General features: G+C 35.6%; 1 protein-coding gene across 10 annotated transcripts in view; it reads right to left on the bottom strand.

Annotated features, from left to right (window-relative positions):
* Positions 1-21,631, bottom strand: part of JAKMIP1 (janus kinase and microtubule interacting protein 1) — an 89,097-nt gene extending 67,466 nt beyond the window's left edge. For 8 of the 10 annotated variants that reach the window (XR_013957550.1, XM_080624779.1, XM_080624780.1 and 5 more), the window contains exons 1-3: positions 21,494-21,631; positions 12,047-12,321; positions 5,241-5,735 (exon numbers count right to left, since the gene is read on the bottom strand). Coding sequence is in view for 9 of the 10 variants with exons in the window: in XM_080624779.1 (XP_080480905.1) it covers positions 5,241-5,735; positions 12,047-12,175 (624 nt within the window). In the remaining variant the exon portion in view is untranslated. Of the gene's footprint in view, positions 1-5,240; positions 5,736-12,046; positions 12,322-20,921; positions 20,958-21,462 lie in introns of those variants that run through there. The other 2 variants (XM_080624777.1, XM_080624778.1) reach the window with 2 other exon arrangements.
* Between the last annotated feature and the right edge of the window lie 742 nt (positions 21,632-22,373).

The raw sequence follows: 22,373 nt of genomic DNA, 5'->3' as shown, positions 1-22,373 counted from the left end.
TATGGGGCTGCAGCATAGGGCATTCAAGGAATAGGTGAGGAAGCTAGGCTTGCTCAGCCAGTGAAAGACTGCAGAATGCATTACAATTGCTAATATCAATTCAACTGTCTAAATATGGGGATGAATAAGGCAGGCACTTCTCATAGAGATGCATAGGAAAAGGACAGGGGTAGCAATCAAAGGAAAGAGGAAGAAAAAAAAACCAGAGTGCCTGGGCACTGGGGCAGGTTGTCCCAGAGACTGTGGATCTCCGTCTTTGGAGATTTTTCAAGTTGCAATGGAGAAGGCCCAGAACAGCCTGATCCAACTTTCAGTGCAACCCTGCTTCAAGCAGGATATTGGACCAGATGACCTCGAGAAGACCCTGCGGTTCACATATGGAATGCCAATGCTAAGCAATACACTAAGGACTTATGGGAAGGCAAACACATTTAAGAGCTGTGTAAGGTTAAAAAAATACTAACTTGTGAAGGACTGGAGTGGAAATTTAGATTTGTCCTAAACTGAAACAAACTAATTCTTAATTCTGAAAATTTTTATCCTCATTTTTTAATAATCTTTCTCTTCAGTCATGAGATATAGTTACACACAGATACAGAACTGAAGTCATATTTTTAACAAATCAGTATATGTAAGTGTACATAAACATATTCTGTATGAGGATTTTTCCCAGTGAAACTACATTGATATTTACCTGTAAACAGTGCTTAATCTATTAGCTTGAATTGTAGTCTTCCCAGTACTGCATTACATTTATTTGGCAAACACCAAACAGAAGAATGGGCTACACTGGAAGGAGTCTTTAAATTATGAAACTAGACAATTTGGACTAAGGAAACTGAGGACAGTTCAATAGTCCATCTATCTTCATTCTTGATTGTGGCTGATCAGGAACTTCTGAAAATCACTCCTAAAACCAATTTCTTTTGCTTTGATTCTATTAACAGCAAAAGGAATTTTTTCCAGTAAATGTCACATTACTCTTCAGACATTTTTTATGAGGTTATTTGAGAAAACAATTGAAATAAGCAAATTTAATTCATCTGGTATACTGCATGCTCTCTTGAACATGGATCTTATTGTGTACCTTGTAAGATCAGTGGAATTTTTTACACTGATTTTGTTTTTCAGAGAACTGAGACTATTTTACATTAAAATGATAATAATGTTTCTCAGTTAAATTCAATCCATGCTGTTTAGGAATATTTAAATATTTTTCTAATAACAGTTTCTGATAAAATAAACAGTTCCCTTCTTATTAAAAAAAATACTATAAATGAATAAACCAATGATAACATAATTCAATATACTTTTAATGACTGCTTTTTTGCATATATCTTCCAAGACAAGCACTGGGAAGTGTTCATTTTTCTTATCTCTGCAAAAACAGTATCTTGAGAAATGTGTCTTGCAAGGTAAGGGCCTTCTTAAAAACTGCATGCAGGTAGTCTCAGAATGAATGTGACCTCTAACTAATACGATACACTTAATATTCATGCCTTCCTTCACAGCTGTGCTGATAACAGAATAAGGTTGATCTGTTCCTAAAACTCACAGCCAATTTGAACATGCTATGTCAGCAGTTTCAGGCAAAGAGAGAAACTTTACTTACTCTGGTAGTTAACTTTAAACATGGTTTTAAAACCAAATAATCAGTTAAATAGCAAGCTTGAAGCCCAAGAAAAACTAACTGAAACAAGCTGTTTTTTCATTGACATTTATATTTAGATTAAACATTAAATGCCCTTGTAGTACAGTTCTTCTCTTCAAGCTACTTTAGAAACACAACTTAATAAACTCAACTTCTCTTCATCATTAATCAGGTCTGTATTAAATGTATTTTGTACCAGCCTAGACCTCAGAATGAAACCAGACACACCACTTCCAAGGATGCCATTAAAATAGAAGCCTAATAACACAATTATTCAGGTGTATACATGCTTGTCTATGCAGCCACAGCTGAATGTGTGCTTTGGGGATCTTTATCCTGAAGCTCTCATAATAATAATAATAATAATAATAATAATAATAATAAAAAGGATTATGTATATTTTTTTTTATTAAAAAAAGTCATAAACCCAGACTTTAACATTTCTCCTTCATGCAGATTATTATTCAGTTTGCTATTTCTGGGTGGTTTTGGTTGGTTGGTTGTGGATTTCGTTCGTTTATTTTATTTATTTTTCTTTTTTCCGTTTGCTGGGGTTTAATGTTATTTCTGGTTTTAAATATCTGAACCTGTACCAGCATCATTTTCATACTACATTGACAGAACAATACAACTTTTGAGACTCAAGAGCGCAGAAAAACATTGACTGAAAAAATTAATGGAAAATCCATTTCAACAAGTATTTCTTAAATTAATTAAAATATTTATATCACTGCTATATTAAATCAATTACAGGAACTGCCAAATTCTGATATAATTTCAAACTGCACAGAGATAGCGTGTTATATTTTATGCCAAATAGGTCTTTAACTTTCACTTATTAGACACTAGAATTTCCTCCATTCAATCTCATTTGTATTGAGGCTTATTGGGTATTTTTCATGGTTCTATACATAATTGTGAAGACAAACTCAAAATTGATTAATCATATTTCCAAAATACTGACATGTGGACAATGCAAGCACAGCTGCTTATGTACTCAATGTAATTGTATCCATATACTCATTGACAATGTGGTTTTGCTTTTTTCCCTTCTTTCTCACTAATTTTTTTTTTTTTTAATGGCAAATAAAAAAAAAAAAGCAAGTTTTTACTTAAATTAATTGTGGGTATTACCATCAATGGCAAAAACATGGATTCTGGGGGGTTTTAGCTGCATGTCCATAGGAAACACTTTCGCAAAACTAACTTGTTATCTAAAATGCAAAATTAATCAGCAAAGTCCAACAAGACAATCAAGACACTGCATCCTCAAATACATTATCTGAATTTGAATCACAATATGGCCAGCCCATTTAACCTTTTAATACTAAAGATGCTGATTTCTTAATAGCACCATAAAAGACAACACATATACAAAAAAGCACATTAATTGAAGCTCATTTACAGAACTGCACTAATATTAATAACACTGCCTGTCGCAGCCATGCCATTTCATCCCAACAAGGGTAAGAATAAACCAAGTACCCCAAATCTGCAGCCGATACGGTTAATCTGAAATTCAAGGCAAGCATCCCTTGCACTAATTAAAATGGGGGGAGAGGAGGGAGGGAAATATCCTGATGATCTGGTTCTGTAATCCCACTTGCTCTCCCAGAGGAAGAGAGCAGCATCTAGGAACCGTGCAGCATTTTTTACCTCGCCCCAGATTTAAAGAGTACCCTATTCAATAACAACTGCCTAAATTGCTTTGAATTCCTACAAGAAACACTTCTCCCTCATAAAAACAAACCACAAAATTTAATGAAAAAATTGAAACTCCTTATACAAAAGGAGTTGAAGCACTACAGGGCAATACCAGGCTCCTGATATTTTCCCCCTGTACTTCATCGGATATGAGCACTTCCAATGAAAGCCCATGAGACTGACAGCAGGCCTTCTCTGGTGCTTGGAATAGGAAACAAGTCATCTACACACTCGCCTAATACAGTCACTGTTTTAAATATCCTGAGTAACAGAGACCCAATAAGGCTCCAACTGAAATTCTGAATGACTTGACTGGATTTTGTCATGCAGACAGAAAACGCTGTGTGCCTTGCTTCATTGCTTCACACCACAGCAGGCTGGAAGCTTACACATTTGAAAGAGTTAAGTGTTTTCTTTACAATACCACCCAATGACACATCATGGGTGTGTTTACTGGGGCAGTGTGGGATGACAGAATTTGGAGTGCCTCACCTCACTATCTTATGGTGAGGTAACCTTCTTTGAAGGTTATATTTATTTAGAAATGGTTCTCTAGAAAAACACATGCCACAATGTAGCAACTTCCTCTCCTCTTTAACCTTTTTAAAATTGCCTGTATTTCATTGTCATGATTTTAAAATTCTACATTTATAATATGGAACAAAATATGAAACTATGCTTACAGAAACCTCATACTGTCAATCTTTACACTGGTCTTTACTCAACGGAATTATACTCCTGAGACTTGACAAATGTCCAATTTATTTAAAGCATAAATATTAACTGCACTAATAGCTTTCATTTTCTCAGGCAGAAAATCACCACCATTAAACAGATACTAAATTTCTGTAGCTTGCCCTTACCATCACTCTTCCTAAGGAATACAAGAAAGAAGAAGACATACCTGTGTAGACACAAGCCTACAATTTTTTTTTAAAGAAAACCAATGTTTCATTCCATTTAATGTCTGTACTTCCTAATACATGTTATGGTTATTATAATTTTAGAATTTATATACATAGTTATTGTACTGTTAGTTTTGGCAGGTTAACAATCATATACACATAAATATATACGTAAAATATCACAGTACCAAACATAAGTGCTGTTTGATGATGAACTCTCTAAATGTACTACTGTGTACAGCCAGTCTTTGATTCTCTACATTTTACAGAGTTGAATAACTTGAAATATTTGGGGGATGCACTGTCGGGAAATACTGCCCGGTTTTCGACTTTACACAAACAGCGTAGTCTGACATCTGTGCTGAAGTCCTAGGGTTTATGAAGCATGAAAAAGGCCTCCTGCCCCATGTCCTAACTTTTCTGCTGCAATATAGAAAACACAGAAATTTTAAAAACTAAAAAAGGGCAACAATGCTTAAAATCGAATGACCTGAATAATTATGCAGAAAAAGACATTGTCTTGTTTCAGCACAATTAGTTTCTCCAATACAAATATAAATGCTATCTGTAAAGTTAATTTTGCCATCTCACAAAGGTGTTCTTGCACTTCCGAATGAGCAGTGCCTGATTGTTTTGGTCAATGGAACTTTGTAAGGGAATATACTTGAGCAAGTCGGAAAGGGAAAGTCTGTTTCTTTGATCTGCTGAGAAAATTCATCCTGGAAAGTCTTAGTTCACTCATATTCCACATGGTGGGACATAAAGCTTTGGATTTGGTTGGGATACACATGGAGCCAAGGTTCATCTTTGCTGTAAGGAGGAGAAAGTAGCACAAATAGTGGCCTACCATAGAAAACAGTACTGATGAAAGATGTCACTGCAAAAGTGCAGTTTTATATTAACAGGTACATACAGCAATATATATATGTATATATACCTGCCATAAACTGAAATAAGCACAAATTACTTAATGAACTTACCAGCCTGCGGATCTCTCTCTCACATTCTCGCTTTATTCTATTAATCTCATCCTGATGGGACTGGTAAGCCATGCGCAGGTCAGCAGCCTTCATTTTATCTGCCTGCATGATGTTGTTCAAAGCTTCTTCAAGCTGCTTTTTGCCAGATTTCAATTCCAAGATCTCCTGTTGCAACTTCAGTCGTTCGCCATCAAACACTTTGCGAGCCTCCTCCTTCGCTTCACTCAGCAGCGCTGTCTTCACTTTGTCAGCTGCCCCGTCCCGCAGGACATTGACTGTCGACTGCAAACGCTGAATTTCACCATCTTTGATTTTCACCATCCTCGCTACCTCCTGCTCATGTTGCCGGATCAGTAGCTCTCTGACACTCTGAAGTTCCTTCATCTTCTCCTCATGGAGCTTGGCTTTCAGTTCAGAAACATAGGCAGTATGTTTGTGCTGCTCCTGCTCCCTTTCTTGCTTGACCTCTTGGATTTTCTCTCTCAGCTTACCCACCTGGAACATCAATGTAAAATATTGATTAGCGAGTGCTACCACACTTCTAAAAGTCACCAAGGGAGCTTTTCCTAAAACATTAAAATTCATCCTGAGTACTCAAAACCAAAGAATACCAGACACCTCTCTCTCTCCAGTAAACAACTGGAAGAGGGAGAGAAAAAGAAAAAATAAGAAGGGCTTGCTTCCTTATTAGAGTATACCAGAAAGGCTATAATGTATTTCATCGTGCATAGCCTAACATCTTTCACCTATTCCTATCACAGTGACTGCCAAAAGATAGGTTCTATACACGTACTTCTCATCTAAAGCAAAGTCAGAAGTAGAGATTTCAAAGACTTGTGTTTTTACCTTGAGTGGCAACACAAGTATACATACCAAACAGTGCTTCATGGTAAAAGGAGGCTACCAAGCAGCTGAATGTTAGTCACCATCACAATATTCTTAGACTGCTTGCATCTAAGCTATACAGAGCTGGATCTATAGTCATACAGTGCATTTAATTTATGCTAAACTAAGCTAGATTTGCAACTTGCCTCAGATTGGTGCAGAAATAATGGGAGCCCTTTGTTAATATTCAGACTATGATTTGTTATGAAAATATAATTAAAATAAAGTAATTTTGCATGGTCCTGAATTCTACTGTCAAAACAAGTGTTAAAGCAATAATACGAGTTCAAGAAAGGCCTAGAAATCATTATTTTTTTTATTGAAAGCAAGATGGATCTAAGCAGGCACTTGTATGTGCTTAGAAGAATGGGACTTGGGAAGACTGGGACTTTTTAATTCTAAAGCCTCAGATATAACTCATGCAATGAATCCAAGATTACTACTTAAATAAAGAGTGATCACAAAATGAGGCCAACATGTTACTCATCAAACCCACAGCACTGACAGTAGGATTTCCAGAGTCTGAACTTTATCTGAAGTCTTCAGATAGCCGGGACAGCAGACTTCCCCTGTGCAGAATGTGTTATAATCCTATTATTTTCAACAGTAACTTTTCAAATTAACCAACTCAAACTTACCCTAGATTTTAAAAATCAAAAGAAAATGAAAACAAAAAAGAAAAAGACTGGAGCAGGAGCAGGAGGAAAGGTATCTGTATTTGCATGAAAGTAATCTTCTGTGGACCAAACACCAGCTGGGAGAGCACTGTAATTACAGCTGTGGAAAAGGTAACAGCTCTAAATCCTCTTAAAAAGCTAAAAAGTTAAAGGCTCTCCAGTCCTTTCCAACACCATCAGAAGCAGATTTTATTACACAGGTACTGTTACTTTATTCCAGGATGATTCAGATAACAGATCTTTATGAAGAAAGGTAGATTTATGTATTTTTCTCCCAAAATGGTAGGTCTGGCTATTGGAAATTATCTGCAGGCGTTATCTATGTATTATTTCTTCTGTTGGGATGACATTTAGTTCCAAGCCTATCATGGATAACACTAATTTTCATTGTTTGCATTAAGGTTCCCAATGCCATAGGATAATCTAAGATCCTTCCACCCCTGCCTGTAGCATGGGGGTTGGATTAGATCTTTAAAGGTCCCTTCCAACCCAAACCCTTCTATGATGCTATAGCAAATCTAAGCCCTTTGCCTATTTATTATCACCAGTGGATGAGTGGATTTGCAAATGAAACACCATTCATTATTTGCTTAAATCTATTAGTTATTTCCTTACTTATGAGAGAAGAAAATCAAAATAAAACTGAGCAATGAAACCCAGTAACGATACAGAGGAAAACGCACTGTATAATAGCATATATAACCAAGGTTAATATAGCTCCAGAAATACAATAATTTAAAATAAGTAATATTGTACATAAAGCATTCAACAGAAAGTCAGTTTTGAATACAACACATTAATGAATGTGACTTCCTAAAAGGATTTTTAATATGCAAGAAAGATTCTGAAATATTGAGGGAGAACTTGCTCATTTTCATCTTCCACTAAATTGAGGACAGACAACATCTATGTAAATTCTTGCAGTCTGTGAGAACACGTATTAAAGCACTCTAAGTAATTAAATATTATCATATAATCACTAGTCATTTTACTTAAAAGCTTCAGCAACAGCAAGGTAAACAAGAAGAATAAGAACCCTTCTAAAACCTCTGGATTTTCACACTGCATCTTAAATGCCTCTCACTCCTCATAACCCAGTAAAAGAGATGCATACTAATTCTTAAGGTCTTTGAAATCTTTTCTTGTTATTGGGTCTTGTCAGAGAAGGTGGGAAGTTAGATCTGTCTCTTGGATCTTTCCTGAAAGCGATAAGCTGTCCCTCCATCCCTTTCTCCTGCACACTGTGCAGATCTGCACATGTCTGGCTTCCAGAGCAACTGACTGAATGAAAATAGTAGTGTGGCATTTTCCCATATGCTTAAGTCTCCGTTTCAAAATTAATTTAAACTTTAAAGCAATTTGTCTTTTTTTTTAGTTTTTAACACTATTTTAATTTTTATTTTAATGAAGAAAACAGTTTTGTTCATAGGCAGAGCATGGACCATAATCGAAAAACGAAGTCAATAGGGAAACAAAGTCCGGCAGGATATCAAGGCATCAATAAAACAAATATTTTCTGCCTTTCTAAATGAAATCTTTAATAATCTCTGCACACTGATACAAAATTGTTGACAAAGCAGAAGGTAGCTTCCTGGGAAAATAATGCCCAAAGTCATCTCTTCTTCTCTTTCCTATGTCTGAACAACACCTAATAGAAGGATTTTCTTTAAAACAATACAATTACAATATCATTGGATATTTGCATTCCAGATGTGGCCTCACCAGTGCTGAGCAGAGAGGAAGGATCACCTCCTTCCACCTGCTGCCAGCACTATTCCTAACACATTCTTCTTGATTCTTCCAAATTAATGATAATCATTGCTTAATCTCTGTATATTGATGTCTCATACCTCCCCAGTATCTGTTTTACGGGGTTAAAAATTGCATTATCATGTCTAGCATATTCACTCAATTTTGAATTCTGATTGAAGTAACAGTACCACATATTGATGTCTAAAATTCTCTTGGTTTAGTGTTTGTTTTTCAAGTATTGAGAGTTTAAAATTTAAACAGAAAAGAGCTGAATTCAAATGCTCTTCAGCTGTTCTCAGGAAACTACCTACCCAAGGGCATGTACTTCCTTGTAATTCCAGTCAGTAGTGGAAGGAGTAATCATACATGGCTTTACCAATACTTCATTCATTTCCCTGCTCCAAGAGGATTACCGTATTTCATTCCCAAATGCAAAACCCTAGTACCTCCTTGCTATACAGTACACTCCTTACAGTTCAGTAAGTTAAACAGCTCCTTTCTTATTCCATACATAGCAGATGGGAATAACGTTCATTTATATATATATTCAGTATGTCTGGATTCTCAAATCAACAGCTGTATCTAGAGTTCTTCCATACATACTGCCCATAACTCTTTTCCATATGACTTTTTTAATCCCCAGTAAATAAAGCTGTTTTGACAGTACAACATGCTGTCTCACTTTAATTTCACGTATTGAAGATAGATAATTTATTTTTTCAACCTACAAGGAATCACTTTTACACACAGATTCAACATCTGACATCAAAGGTCAAAAAACCCAAAGAAACCTAGGAAAAATATGAGGACTTACAAAACCAATATAAAATAATGAGGTGATACAATGGCAACTGAGCTGAAGCATCTCATTTATCCTAACTCCTAGATGTGTTCTGATCTCAACTCTATAAATGTATAGTCACAAGTAGAATATGAATATTTAAAAGCAACAGCAGAAGCTGGTGAAGGTGGAGCAATAGTTACAGCAAATACTATAACACCTTGCTGTCAAGAACAAAATATTACCTGAAGTATTGGAAGACTATTTTCTAATATTTGCTAATGACCACAGTAGGAATAGGCACTTTGTAATACTTCCTCCAAAACATTGATGGATCTCAGCTTAGGCATTTATAAAACCACTGAGCTGATTGATAGACATTTTCTTGACTCTGTCAAAACCATGCTCATTCACTGCCCTTCTTGTGCTTGTTGCACTGGACTTGAGAGTTCAGTTAGAGTGATTCTTGCCTCCATTCATGTTAAAATAAGCATTATTTTTGTGTTTCAATCAACATTTTTTGCTACTTGATACCCAAATTTTGGATGTCTTCCAAATATTTCCAGTAGCAGAGAGGGCAGCGCATGAGCCTGTGTTCAGTTCGTGCATTTCCTTCTCCAGACTCTGCATAAGTGGCAGCAAACCTATAATCCCAGGAGGACATGCTGTCTATTAACAGGCTGCCCAAACCTGCCAAACAAGTGCTCTCGAAACAAGAGACAGTACAAGAGATCTAAGACAGGGCCAAAGTTTTGCTTCAACCCTTAGGTAACATAAACGAATCCAGCAGCTTGTAAATCACAGGCACAAAACATCACTAGTAAGATCTACAACGATGCATATTCAGAGAACTGCAAACATCAGTTTTGCACCAGGTACTTCATAAGCTTGGAAAAGAACAATTTTACAGGAGAAGTTTCTTTAAATGACTCAACAACAAATGAAACAAAATGAACTGGGAAAATATGCACAGAAATTTGGATGTCTCATGGGTAAATATTTTATTTCAGGGAAACACATTTTGCAGGCAGAAGTATGTTAAGATTAATTTCCATTAGTGATGTCTCTCATCAATTAGAAGGTTCTTCCTCAGATAAATCATTAATATAGACATTTACATGAGGGACAAAATAGTTGAGGAGAATTAAATTAAATTAATTGGCCCCACAAGAGTTTGTTACCTTTCCTAATGCAGTTACGTCCCACGGGGCAGTGAGCTGTCCGTTTAGCAGCTTTAATACATTCTCTCTTACCTCTGTTCCAATAAAGCCATCTAATTTATTTAGATTTCTCTAGGCACAGTGTGTTTACTTTTCTGATACCAGGTCATAATTTCAGATGGTTTTGTTTCTGATTTTTAAGCTACAGTCCAAAGAAGAAAATCTCTATGGCTTTAACTTATTCATCTTGTCAGTCAAGGCATCCATGCAACTACTGCACACAAAAAGCAGGCTGTTGTCATGATGGTGGGAAATCAAATACACAGTTCAATTTCAGTTAAGTGATTTAAAGCCATCACTGCAAAGCTGTGTGAAAGAGGATGAAGACTTCTTTCCCCCTTCATTCTCCCAGAAAGGCACTCCAACATGCTGCAGAATTTATTACAGTTTGTACTGTGTACTTAGTAGAGCTCTCTGGCTGTAATTTCCTCTTCCATATTCACCTACACATTACATATGTGAGCTCATTTCTTTGCACGTATATGTACACAATGCACAGATGTATCTCCTATAACTGCCACAATACATCAGAAAATATGCAATCCTCAAACTGTAAACAGATAAACAGGTAATCAAATGGAAGCAACAGTTACGAGACTGGATATAGGTAAATAAGCAGACTAGTTATAGAAAATGTTCCTACAGCTGTTATGGTCTTGTAGCTATACTTCATTCTTACTTGAATCAGAATTAAACTTGACATATTACAGGGAAAGCATTAAATTTGGAGGCATATAAGGGCTAAACTCTCCTTAGGGTTTGTGGAATGTTTTTGTAGATTTTTTTAGAATCTGATTAATTTAAACACTCAAAATTAATTCATTCTTCTGTCCAAGGTAAGGTAACTTTATATGATCTTTAATGCAACTATAATTAAGATTATAACAAAATTCACATCTGTATTTCTACATAAAAAGTGACACAGAACAAATTAGAAATAAGACAAAATAAATAAAAGGAAAAATATCTACTGAACATGCTAGGTAGACAAATATTGGTGGATCTGTTTCATTAAAAATAGGATGCACCATTGAACATCTCAGAGCAATGGCACATATAACCTCAGCAAATCAAATCAAGACACCTACACAGATAATCTCCAGTTAATTTACATTTTCCATAAGAATTTAAAGTGACAAGCTTCAAATATGGTGATGACATTTGACTTTGAAGACACTTCAGTTTACAACATATAGTTTTTGGTGCTAAAATCAAACACAAAACTCCCCTATTGCATCTAAGTCACGCTAAGATAATGCCATTTGTATTGCTGTGACTGCAAATTTTGGTGACTGGGTTTTTGGGGATATTTACTTCCTTTTGCACATTATTCAAAAACAATTTCAGTTCATCAGTGGTTCTGATTTCATTTGTCATGGTTTTCTTTTAAGGCTAATGCATTTTAGTAGCGAGTTAGCTTGAGATTCATGCTCAGCTGGTTTGTAACAGTACTACTGCCAGGAAGAATGACCAGAAAATACAGAAAAATACCTTGCTTTTTTCTTGCTGGAATTCTATCTGGATGTTGGTTAGTTTAGTTCGTAGCTCCTCATTAGCAGCTTGAAGGGCTTCAAAATCCATGTCGGACTTCTCTCCCTTGGCACGGCTTTTCTTTGACATAATTGTTTTTGAAGTTTAAAATATTTCTTTTGCTCCACACTGAGCTACCAGCTCCTGCCTCCTGCTTTCAGCATTGAAGAGCCATGTAGTATTCAACAAAATCATTCACACAAATCTCTGCCATCATAGGAGCAGTCTCTCATGTCCTGGAAGAAACAAAGCAGTGGGAACAGAATTAGGCTGCCTCATAGAACAGAATCAAACATCAGACTTAACATCCAGTTTTAAAGCACACTGAACTTCCTTGTAGCATATACTATATTGCGTAGTGTACTAGACTTTGAAAGAAATAGATCAGAAAATAAGCTACACAATATTTCATCATGTACTCTAAACCCTATCAATCATAATCTGGTGTCCACAGAAATAAAACTCTTTAAAGTTATGATGAATATAGCACATAAAAATTATATCTTGTTCAAGACCTGTCTGGACCATGCTCAGGATTTCCAAGAGGCACAGGGACAATCATAAATTAACTGAGGCTGGTGATATTTCAGTGGGAATGGTTTATTTCCTGTAGTAATAAGGAAGCACTTCACACATTACTATATCACTGATATTTCATAATGGTATTATTCATAATTATCATTGAGTCTTACAGCATCAGGATATATGGGAAGGGAATCACAAAACTGGAAAAACATTTTAAAATTACTTCTTAAAAAATTACATATAAAAAACTGCTTATGTTCATGGTTGATGCTGTTTGAAATGCCCTAATCAAAACACAAAGGTGATTTAACTTCATTTTCATTGCCCAGCATGCCTCTAAGCTTAGAAAGTATTCAATTATTTAAATCAGCTTTATGTTATATTCAAGGAGAATATAAATAGCAAACAAAGAACCCTAATTGCAATAATTGGGAAATCCCACGATTAGTTTGCTTCATGGGTAGTTATGGAAGCTTAATCTGCAGGTTTTTTTCCTCTCTGCTCTCATTTAAGAATAACCTGGTGCTCCACAAGAATAAACTGAGCAACACATGCAATTAATGCTGAATTAGTTTCCAAACCCTCTACTCATTTTAAATATCCACAGTATTTTAAATCTACATAATTTTCATCATTAAATTGCCTACAAAACAGGTGGGTTCCTACTTTAATTCTGAACTACATTCCTGAAGAGTTATATTTCCAAGAAAATTGCCACCAAATTGCTATCAAATGGTTGTTCTTTAAAACATACTCCTACCTGGGAGTTATTTTAGAAATTGTATTAGAATGAAAATCACAGGCATTCTTAGCACATACTTTCTAAAGGGTTAATAACTAATATCTCACGAGTGCACAGACAAGCACCATTCGGTGACTTCAACTAAACACATTCTGTATGCATTATATAGAGTATGTATGGAGAGAGCGTATAAATACTTTTATATGTATTAATACAGTTTTTCCTATTTGAGGACTGGTAAACAGAAACCAAGGAGCTAAATATCTTGCTCAAAATGACAAGTCAAAACAGACAAAATTGAACAGAACTCAGGACACTGAATATAAGTCTCAGACAACATTCCCATTGTGTTTTTTCATTCATAAAAAGCAAATGAAAAAGACAAGCTATGCCAATTATTTGCTGGAAAAACTTAATTTAAATAATTGCTTTCCTTTATAATAACAGATGTCTTTCATCCCAATAAAATCTAATCTGCTCCTTAAATTCATTATACTGAGCATTTTTACTACATAATTTGTGGAAAAAAAAGAAAGAAAGTTAGATTTTAATTTTATTTGTGTATCAGATCTACCTTACAAGACAATAAAACAGTGGTTTTGGTTTTACGATTTTACACGATTGTTTGGTTGTTGATTCGAGAAAAATAAATCAGCAATATTCTTACAGTAACTTGAAAAAAGCAGCCTTCAGTGAGCAGAAGAAACTTTAGGAATTATTGTTCTTAATAAAGGAATTTCATGTTATTAATCTGTGGAGTTTCTCTGATGCTAAAGGTTAAAACTAATAACTACTTAATATATCTCATCCAAAATCCATAACTGTATGGAAAATTTCAGTTCAAAATCAGTTGCTAATTCAAGTTGCTGGTAATGTCTAAAGAAAATCTAAAATAATATAGACGTGAATATCCAATCTATAATAACTCCACAGCATTTACAGTCTCGGAAGCGGAAATGAACTGTTCCTTATCTCAAAGGCCATCTGGGTTATTCAGATACTATGGAGGAATTATTCCTGAAACCCTTGCTGAAACAACATTCCAGATGCAGTCAGATTATATATGATTTAATTCAGTAAGTGGTTAATTTAATTACAGAAACCAAAAGCCGTCCCTTACTGGTCTGGCTACATGAATTTTAACCTCATTAGATCCCCTTCTGCCTCCATCTCAATTACAGTTTGGAATAAAGAACATTTTGCTTCTACATCAATAAAATGAGAAAATGAGGTAACTGTTTTATGTGGATACACATGATATCAAGAGAACATAAAAAGATGTTAAATTTTGAGTGTTTTGAAATTACCATGTATTTTTTCCTTGGTAACAATAATCTCTCCTGACCACACCATGTTCTTAAACATATTATGAAGATACTATGCCATTCTAAATATTCAAATATCTAAACTTATATTTATGCACTTCATAAATATGGACTGAACTCCTGGTCATGCATTAACTCTCAGTGACTGTAAGGTTCATATGCTCTCACAAAGTCGTCATCATCACTCAAAGACTTCAATAAAGGTCCAACAATCAAGTACTAGAGTCATGCTGTTGTCCATCTTCAAAAACATCATGTTCTAAATAAAATAAGCATTATTTAAAACTGTTTAAATTACATTTAGCACTTAAGTTAGCCTTAGAACTACTTCAGCACCACTCTTTGAAGTACTCTCTGGAATTAAAAAAAAAATATTAAATTTAAATCTCAAAACATTGTTCTAAACACTTCACTTCCACATCAGTAGTGTCATTTTATTTTTAACCTTTCTCTTATAATACTGCAGAGTCTACTCTGGGCTACCCCATAACCCTTATTATGCTTGTGAACATGTACCAAGAATATACTGACATCACAACAAAGTTGTGAATATTCAAGAAGCTTAAAATAAATTTTATTATCCTAACACCTAACAACAGTAAATGCAGTGGACACCTCTATAAGGTTAACTTCAGAAGTCACTGCCAATTCACCTATGTTATGGTTCAAAAAAACAATTATAATCAACCAGTGGCCATATGGGAATGACAATGTTCATAGCTCCCAATGTCCAAGGCACATTTCTCACAAGGTTCAGATGACCTACATTTCCTGCTTCAATTTTCAGTTCTATGTAATAAAACATGACTGAACAGATAAAAGCTAAAGCATCTCTACAGGATGTAAAATAATACTGTTCCCAGCAATTAAAAAGACAAAACAAAACAACATACAATTAGTTAGCAGAATAATTTTCTAAATATAGAGTAGTCACATTTTAGATATCTATTCATAGGATACCTACAGACACAGATCTACTCCTAAAACAACAGAGCTTTTAAGGGTTACTTTAAATCATATCCCACTTAGGGAAACACAGAGTTCCCTTGCAGTGGAACAGTTTTGTAAGTGCCACTTAGAAATTTTTTATTTATTTTTTGATAAAAACAAAAAAACAAAACAAACAAACAAAAAAAATCTTTTTGTTAACTCCACATTCATATTTTTACAGATTCTCAGCTTGCAGTCCTGAGCCATTCTTCTTTTAATAACAATGTACATCTAGGTCCAAACTCTTTGGAAACCAATCACTAAGAATCTCTAAGCATTTTTTATTGTTGCTTTGCCAAAAGGTCTCATCATAGCAACCTGTAAGACATGATGGACACAGGTAACTTTTTCTCTTGGTAGAGATTCCAGTGTAGCATAAGTTAAGCTTATAACACCTCACTCAGAAGTTTCCATAGCAGGTGATATCCTGTGGATGAGCACAGTATTTGTAAGGCAGCTAGCTCTTCTGTCAAGGATAGTAATGGTTTATGTTCTTTTTTTCAATGGCACCTCAGGAAAGGTGATCTGCTGATGTTCCATGACTCCACAGTCTTTCAGGAAATTCTCATTGCCCCAGGAATAAGTACACATTTTAATATCCCATCAAAAATCACTGCCTTTTATGGACAACACATGGGCTAAGGCTTCATGGATTTTGGTTCTATCTACACTTCTGTCACAGATTCCTTGTACAAACATGAACAAATCACTTAACCTTTCAGTAAAACAGATATTACACTTGCTTACCTCAGACAGACATTCTGAGGACAACTTTAAAATATAAGAGACTGAATAGGCTTATGAGAAATGAGGTTTACGAGAACCCAGCAAGAGTTTACACTTGTTAGTTGGCAGGAATCATCAAAATCAGCACCCACAAAAGCACAATTGCATCACAAGGTCTGTTAACTTTCCTCATAACTTTCCTCAGTGCTCTGATAATCAGCCAGCTAATGTTGGTATTTCAAGTATTGATATTTGAGTGGTCATTGGAGTGAACAGAGTTTAAGCCACTCTGGTGACCGGCTGATACAACTGGGATAAAATATTTAAACTGGATAGTTCAGCCAGAAAATAGCATCTTTCTTCTTTCAACATCCTAAAAGGGAGGCAGTGCAGCAGCTCGAAACGGCAGTCAGTAAAATGCACAGCTAGATACTCACACAGCAAGAGCCTGGAGACAAGCTTTCATTTATTTCTCAGCTTAAACAGCACAGAGACAAGCACAACAAAGCAGCAGAAAAGCACAGAGAAGAACCCTTGTGAACTAAAGACTTTCTTTGTGTAACCAGTCTCCAATATCCACAAACTGAAAATGCTTCACCACCGTGAGAAGGCTACCAATAAAATACCCTTCTGGTAACTGCCAGCAAATTTGATTCTAACTGTGCCAGTCTTGTAGGAAAGGTTGTCGGCAAGTTGGCCACCAGAAATACAAACGTGCTTTCTGAAGATGCTTACAGCTGGTATGTGTTGAAGACTTGCAAAAATTACTTTTATCCAGATACATGTATCAAAATCATAATTTTAAGGATAGCATTCCTCAGAATGTTGAAAAACAAACTCAGCTTAAAGAGAGAAACATGCAGTTAGATATAAATACAAAACTCCAGAATTACTCTGTGACAAATCGCTATAGACTGACTGCTGCCCAGATTAATGATCCAAAGTACTTTGAGGCTCAGAAATTAATCAATGCACACAAATATATATATATATATACACACACATATATATACATACATGGAAATAAAGCTTCCTGAATTTGAAAGAATGATTAGGCACAGAACAGAGATTACTTGTATATGCAATTTTGACCTTTCTAGTAAGAAAGCTGCAAGTCAATCTTACGGTAGTATCCAATTTTGGGGGGGTACAGCATTGCTAGCAGTGTATCTCAAACTGTTGAACTCTGCCATAGTCAGGCTGGTTTTGTCATTTGGGAAGATTAAAAAAAATAATTTATTATTCACTCTGAGGAAAACATCCCTACCGCTTTTACCTACACGTTGTTTCCTTCATTGGGATATCAAGTTGTCATTTCAGTGTACTGCTTCAAAGAGACAGTACAGTTTCAGACCACAAAGACAGTACATCAAGTTGGGGCCAAGACATGTCACCTAAAGGTTACAGGAGTCCCTGTAGTTGAAATAATGATGTTTATGCTTCATTTCTTATGAACACAAGCTCTTTCTTCCCATGGTGCTTGCAAACAAGGCTGCTCTCTGCAAGGTCCAACTGGCTTTGTAAATCATCTTTTACCATGGATGAAAATCAAGTCGCATTATCATATAAATAAGATACAGTTGGAATGCTAACTTTGCATCCAGTTCTGTAAAAAATACATCCATATTTATATAATTTCTGTTATGAATTGATCTTAGTATTCAGTTCTGTCCAGCTCCACACCTCATTCCCAAAAGTGGCATAAGGAAGCCTCAAAAAATTAGGGTGCTGGGAGTGACCTTACAGGCACACTTGGTCTTAATGTGGAAGAACATGGAAATAGGTATTGCCAAAAGAGCTATTCTCTCCACATCATCCTTCATCTTCCTAAACTTCATGTGAATCTCTGAATAATATTTTGGTTTAAGGTTAAGGTTAGCACTCCTATCACAGTAACACCACAATTTTTCATCTCTTATATAGCAAAACTATACTAGCAAAACTTGAATTGGCTGTTTCTAAAAGAGGAAGGGGGAGCGGGAAAAGAGGGGTGAGGGGGGTGGAAGGCATATACCCTGGAAAATGAACTACTAGAATGTAGGATGCTTAAGAAGACCCTAATAGAGGAAGAAAGAGGGCTAATATTCTCAGTGATGTAGCCCACTTCTTATCAGTAGCTTTAAGAGTTATATCTGCTGGTTTTGTGTTCTTTCCCCACAACCACTAGTTCTCAAATACGCAAAGAAAGGAAAGGAAGAGAAGTGCATATCAGAAGAGGAAAAAGAATAAATATAGGTGAGATGAAACCTGAAAGTTGCACACAGATCAAGACTTAGTTGTTACGTGAAGTTGTTATGTGAAGATGCTGCCCTTGTACAAGAAAAGGAAAATGCTGAAATGCTGCCTGTTCCATTGAGCAATATGAAAACTGTGTACTCTTAAGCGTGACCATATTCTGTCCCCTCCCAGGGAATAGCAATTCAAATGGCTCTGCTACAAACATATACTATTTATTATTTTTTTAGCAGTACAGGTCTGTAAACACCAAATCATAAAGATCTTCACTAGCACTTCACAAATGTTTCAAGGGACTGAGGATAAAGAATTACTAGATGTTTTATTTGAGATATGCAGGTCTTTATCAGTAAACAGCCAAATAATGGGTTTCCTTTCTCTTGTGCCAAATAGAGGACCTACTTCTAAATCTTTGATTGTTGAAAAGTTAATTAAAATGACCAAATACCCTCCACCTCCCTTCTACTACCAAATTTCTCTTATAGTTGGGTTGCAATAACATCCAGCAAGCCTGTGCAGGAAATTGTTACCACTACACTCTTTCAAGCAGTTTAACACAGATTCTCTTATTTGAGAAAGAGCAGAAGTCAGCTTTCCACAGTTTCCTGAAAAGCACAGAAATATTAAATCACCACTGTTGAACAGACAGAATAAATTGCAACTGATGCCAAAGGCAAAACAATACTATGTTAAGTCTCAGAAGCACAGAAAATATGATAATTCTGATGAATCCCTTCCCACCTCTTGTCTGAAACAACCAGAAGACAATAAAGTATTTCCTCAATACAGAAATGCACGCTTCTCAGTGAAGCAGTAAAAATGTCTTTGCTACAGATTGGACACTTGTCAATATGTTCTCTCACCTGGTTCCCCTTTGCATTTCTTAGTTTTAATTTAGATTTCATACAAGTCAATCAAAATTTATTTCCCTCTCCCTCTTTCCTTTTTACTTTGGTTTTAATAGTAAGTAGTAGCGCACAGGCTAACAGGGTTGTGGCAAACATGCTTATCAAGCCTGCACAGCACTGAGTTCAGGAGCTGCCAACTAATCAAATTTAAACTTTTCTCCTAGTCAAATGATTTAACTACTTCTGATCCCCTCCACCCTTCAACATTTTCCACCTTCAGGACTAAATACAGATTTGCATCCCTGATGGTCCTGACTTTAGTGCACATATGCAAAACCCATCATTCTGTCTACATAGGAATCCCTTTCAGACATACTAGTCTGTCACACTCTTTAACAAAACTGCATTTCCATCTTCTCTTATGCCCCCTTTTCCAAATTGTAAATAGAATTCTTCCTGGATCATGAACCTGTACTGTCCCCAGGACAGGGCACTGTAATGATAGACATGATACATTTTCAGTAGCCAATGAAACTTCTGGGTTTGATTAGAAAATAAATGCTTAATACATCTGTTTGTTAGTTTGTATACAGTCTCTAAACAGTCGCTCAATATCTAAAACTAATTCAGGTAAAGACAATCACAAAGATTCAATCCATGATATAAGTTTCAGGGTTCAGAACTGATAAAATGTATTTCTTCAAGATCAATATACTCACAGAAAGTGAATAAAACAGGATTTAGGAGAATACCTGAAACTGACACTATCTGGTACCCTATGCTAATACTGTATCATCAAACATCTCTGATGAACAAGTAATTTTCCAACACAAATCAGAACACTGCTAGTCAATTCTGCAGTCATATATTTATGCTACTCAGCTCAACCCAAACCCAAAAGAGAACGTTCATTGCAAAGGGTTTTTTTTCCTTCATTAAAGTGTGTTGTATTTGCTAACTAGAAAATGCTCTGGTTTATTCAATTCAGTTCCTATACTCATACATATGGTCCTATGAGATACTAGTTCTTTCTCATATTTTGTCTTCCTCATTTCTGCTTCCTGCTATAACCAACACACACAAGAGCTAGGTGACATTAATAAATGTGACTCTACTAAAGATATCCACATCCTAAGTAACTTTTCAAACAAACTTGAAGAGTTTCTAGTTTGCTTCATGTTTGGTTTTTGACACAAACACAGAATACTGTCCGCACCAAACCAAAAGTGATTTCAGCTGACAAGATGGAAGTGTTTCAATATGTAACATTTTTCAGGCACACTGACTCCACATTTTATGTAAAATGTAGGATGTGCAAAAAGATCACACAAGGCAGAAAAGAACCAGAAAGGTCTCCATGAATTAAAGACTGATAGAAAGCAGTTTCCTCAAAATAATACGTTATGCCATCCTAGGGTACTTGATTGCAGAAATGCAGTACTGACCATCAACCAGAAATAGCTTATTATTCCTCAAGCTGGTTATGACACTGAAACACATAAAGGCACATTTTAAAATATATTTTTGCTTAAGACTACTTCTAATACAAAGAACTTCATAATGTACTGAATATAAATACGCATAAATGTAGTATGTGTGTATGTGCACAGGATGAGTTTCCTTCAGAAAGAATAAGTTTCAGGTGTTGAGATTATTAGTGTCTTTCAATAATATTTCCCTGGAAATCAACATTCACACAATGCTATGCATAAAACATGCCTTATCCTCCCAATATATTATTGCCATAATCAAATCACATTATCAGAGCTATTCAATATTCACAACACATCGTTCAGAGCTGTTGAAGTTACAAATTAATTGAATGGAAGAGCAGAGAAAAACAAACAGAAAGCTAGAAAGACAATGATAACCCTGAGAGAGACTATTTATCAAGAAAAAACACCAGGTATTCCAAGGTATTACAATCGTAAAGAATTGTCAAAACTGCCAACTTCAGTCTGTCACAACTACTTATTGAATGCATACCAGTAGGTTATAGTTTTCTCAAGGTTCATACCTTCTTTTTCCATTCATACTCATTTATGAATATACATGCAGCTTCATAATAGACTGAAGATCTGTTGTGCTTAATATTGGACAGTAAGTCATATATGAGAGGTGTCATAAAAGTTTGCTTAGTTTTTTTCTCTTCCAAACATTCAACACAGAGGAGTACTTCTAGATGACTAAGTGAAACATTACCTAACTTATCTCAACACAACCATTACCAGCCATGGACTTATCTAATGGTAAAACGTGTGGGAATTGTGCCAGCAGCTATATAGCTATCAGCTACTCAAATGTACTAGCTTGTTATATTTGCAAGTAGAGAAACAATTTGGACACAAGTATGTTATAGCACTTGTTTTGCATGTCTGAAGAACAATGGATCTGTAATCACATAGTTAGGACCATAAGTAATATTTGTACAGAGGCTTAGTCAGTGCAGATGGATTGTTCAAAGGAAGTTAAGAAAAAAATGGAAATATGAGAGTAATACCAAAGTTTATCTAAATTTAGTTTCCACCAATTTAAAGAGAGAGGAAAAATATAATTTTTGGCAAATTTCACTATCAGTCAGCAAAACAAAGATACATTTTTAAAAATGTGCCAGACCCTATACCAAATACATTGCAGCAATCCTGATTTTTCACAGAAGAGGACAGTCTTTCTCTAAAGCAAAGTGTCCACACAAAGCTGCATGGTGTAAAAACAATGCTTCTGCACAAACGCTTGCGTTTACACCGCCATTCTGAGAAGACAGTTTGGAGATATCAGAAACAGTCTAGCCAAATAAGGTAAATAGGGACCAGATAGGTCCTGTAGCATTGGGTAAATGTGCATAAGCAATACAGAGGATGAAATTCCTCTGCTCAAATTTTTGTAAGCTAGCTCCA

Source organism: Psittacula echo (assembly GCF_963264785.1).
Source record: "Psittacula echo genome assembly, chromosome: 1".
NCBI lineage: Eukaryota > Metazoa > Chordata > Aves > Psittaciformes > Psittacidae > Psittacula > Psittacula echo.
The sequence above is the reverse complement of the archived record's forward strand: the minus strand, read 5'-3'. Positions and strand labels throughout refer to the sequence as shown.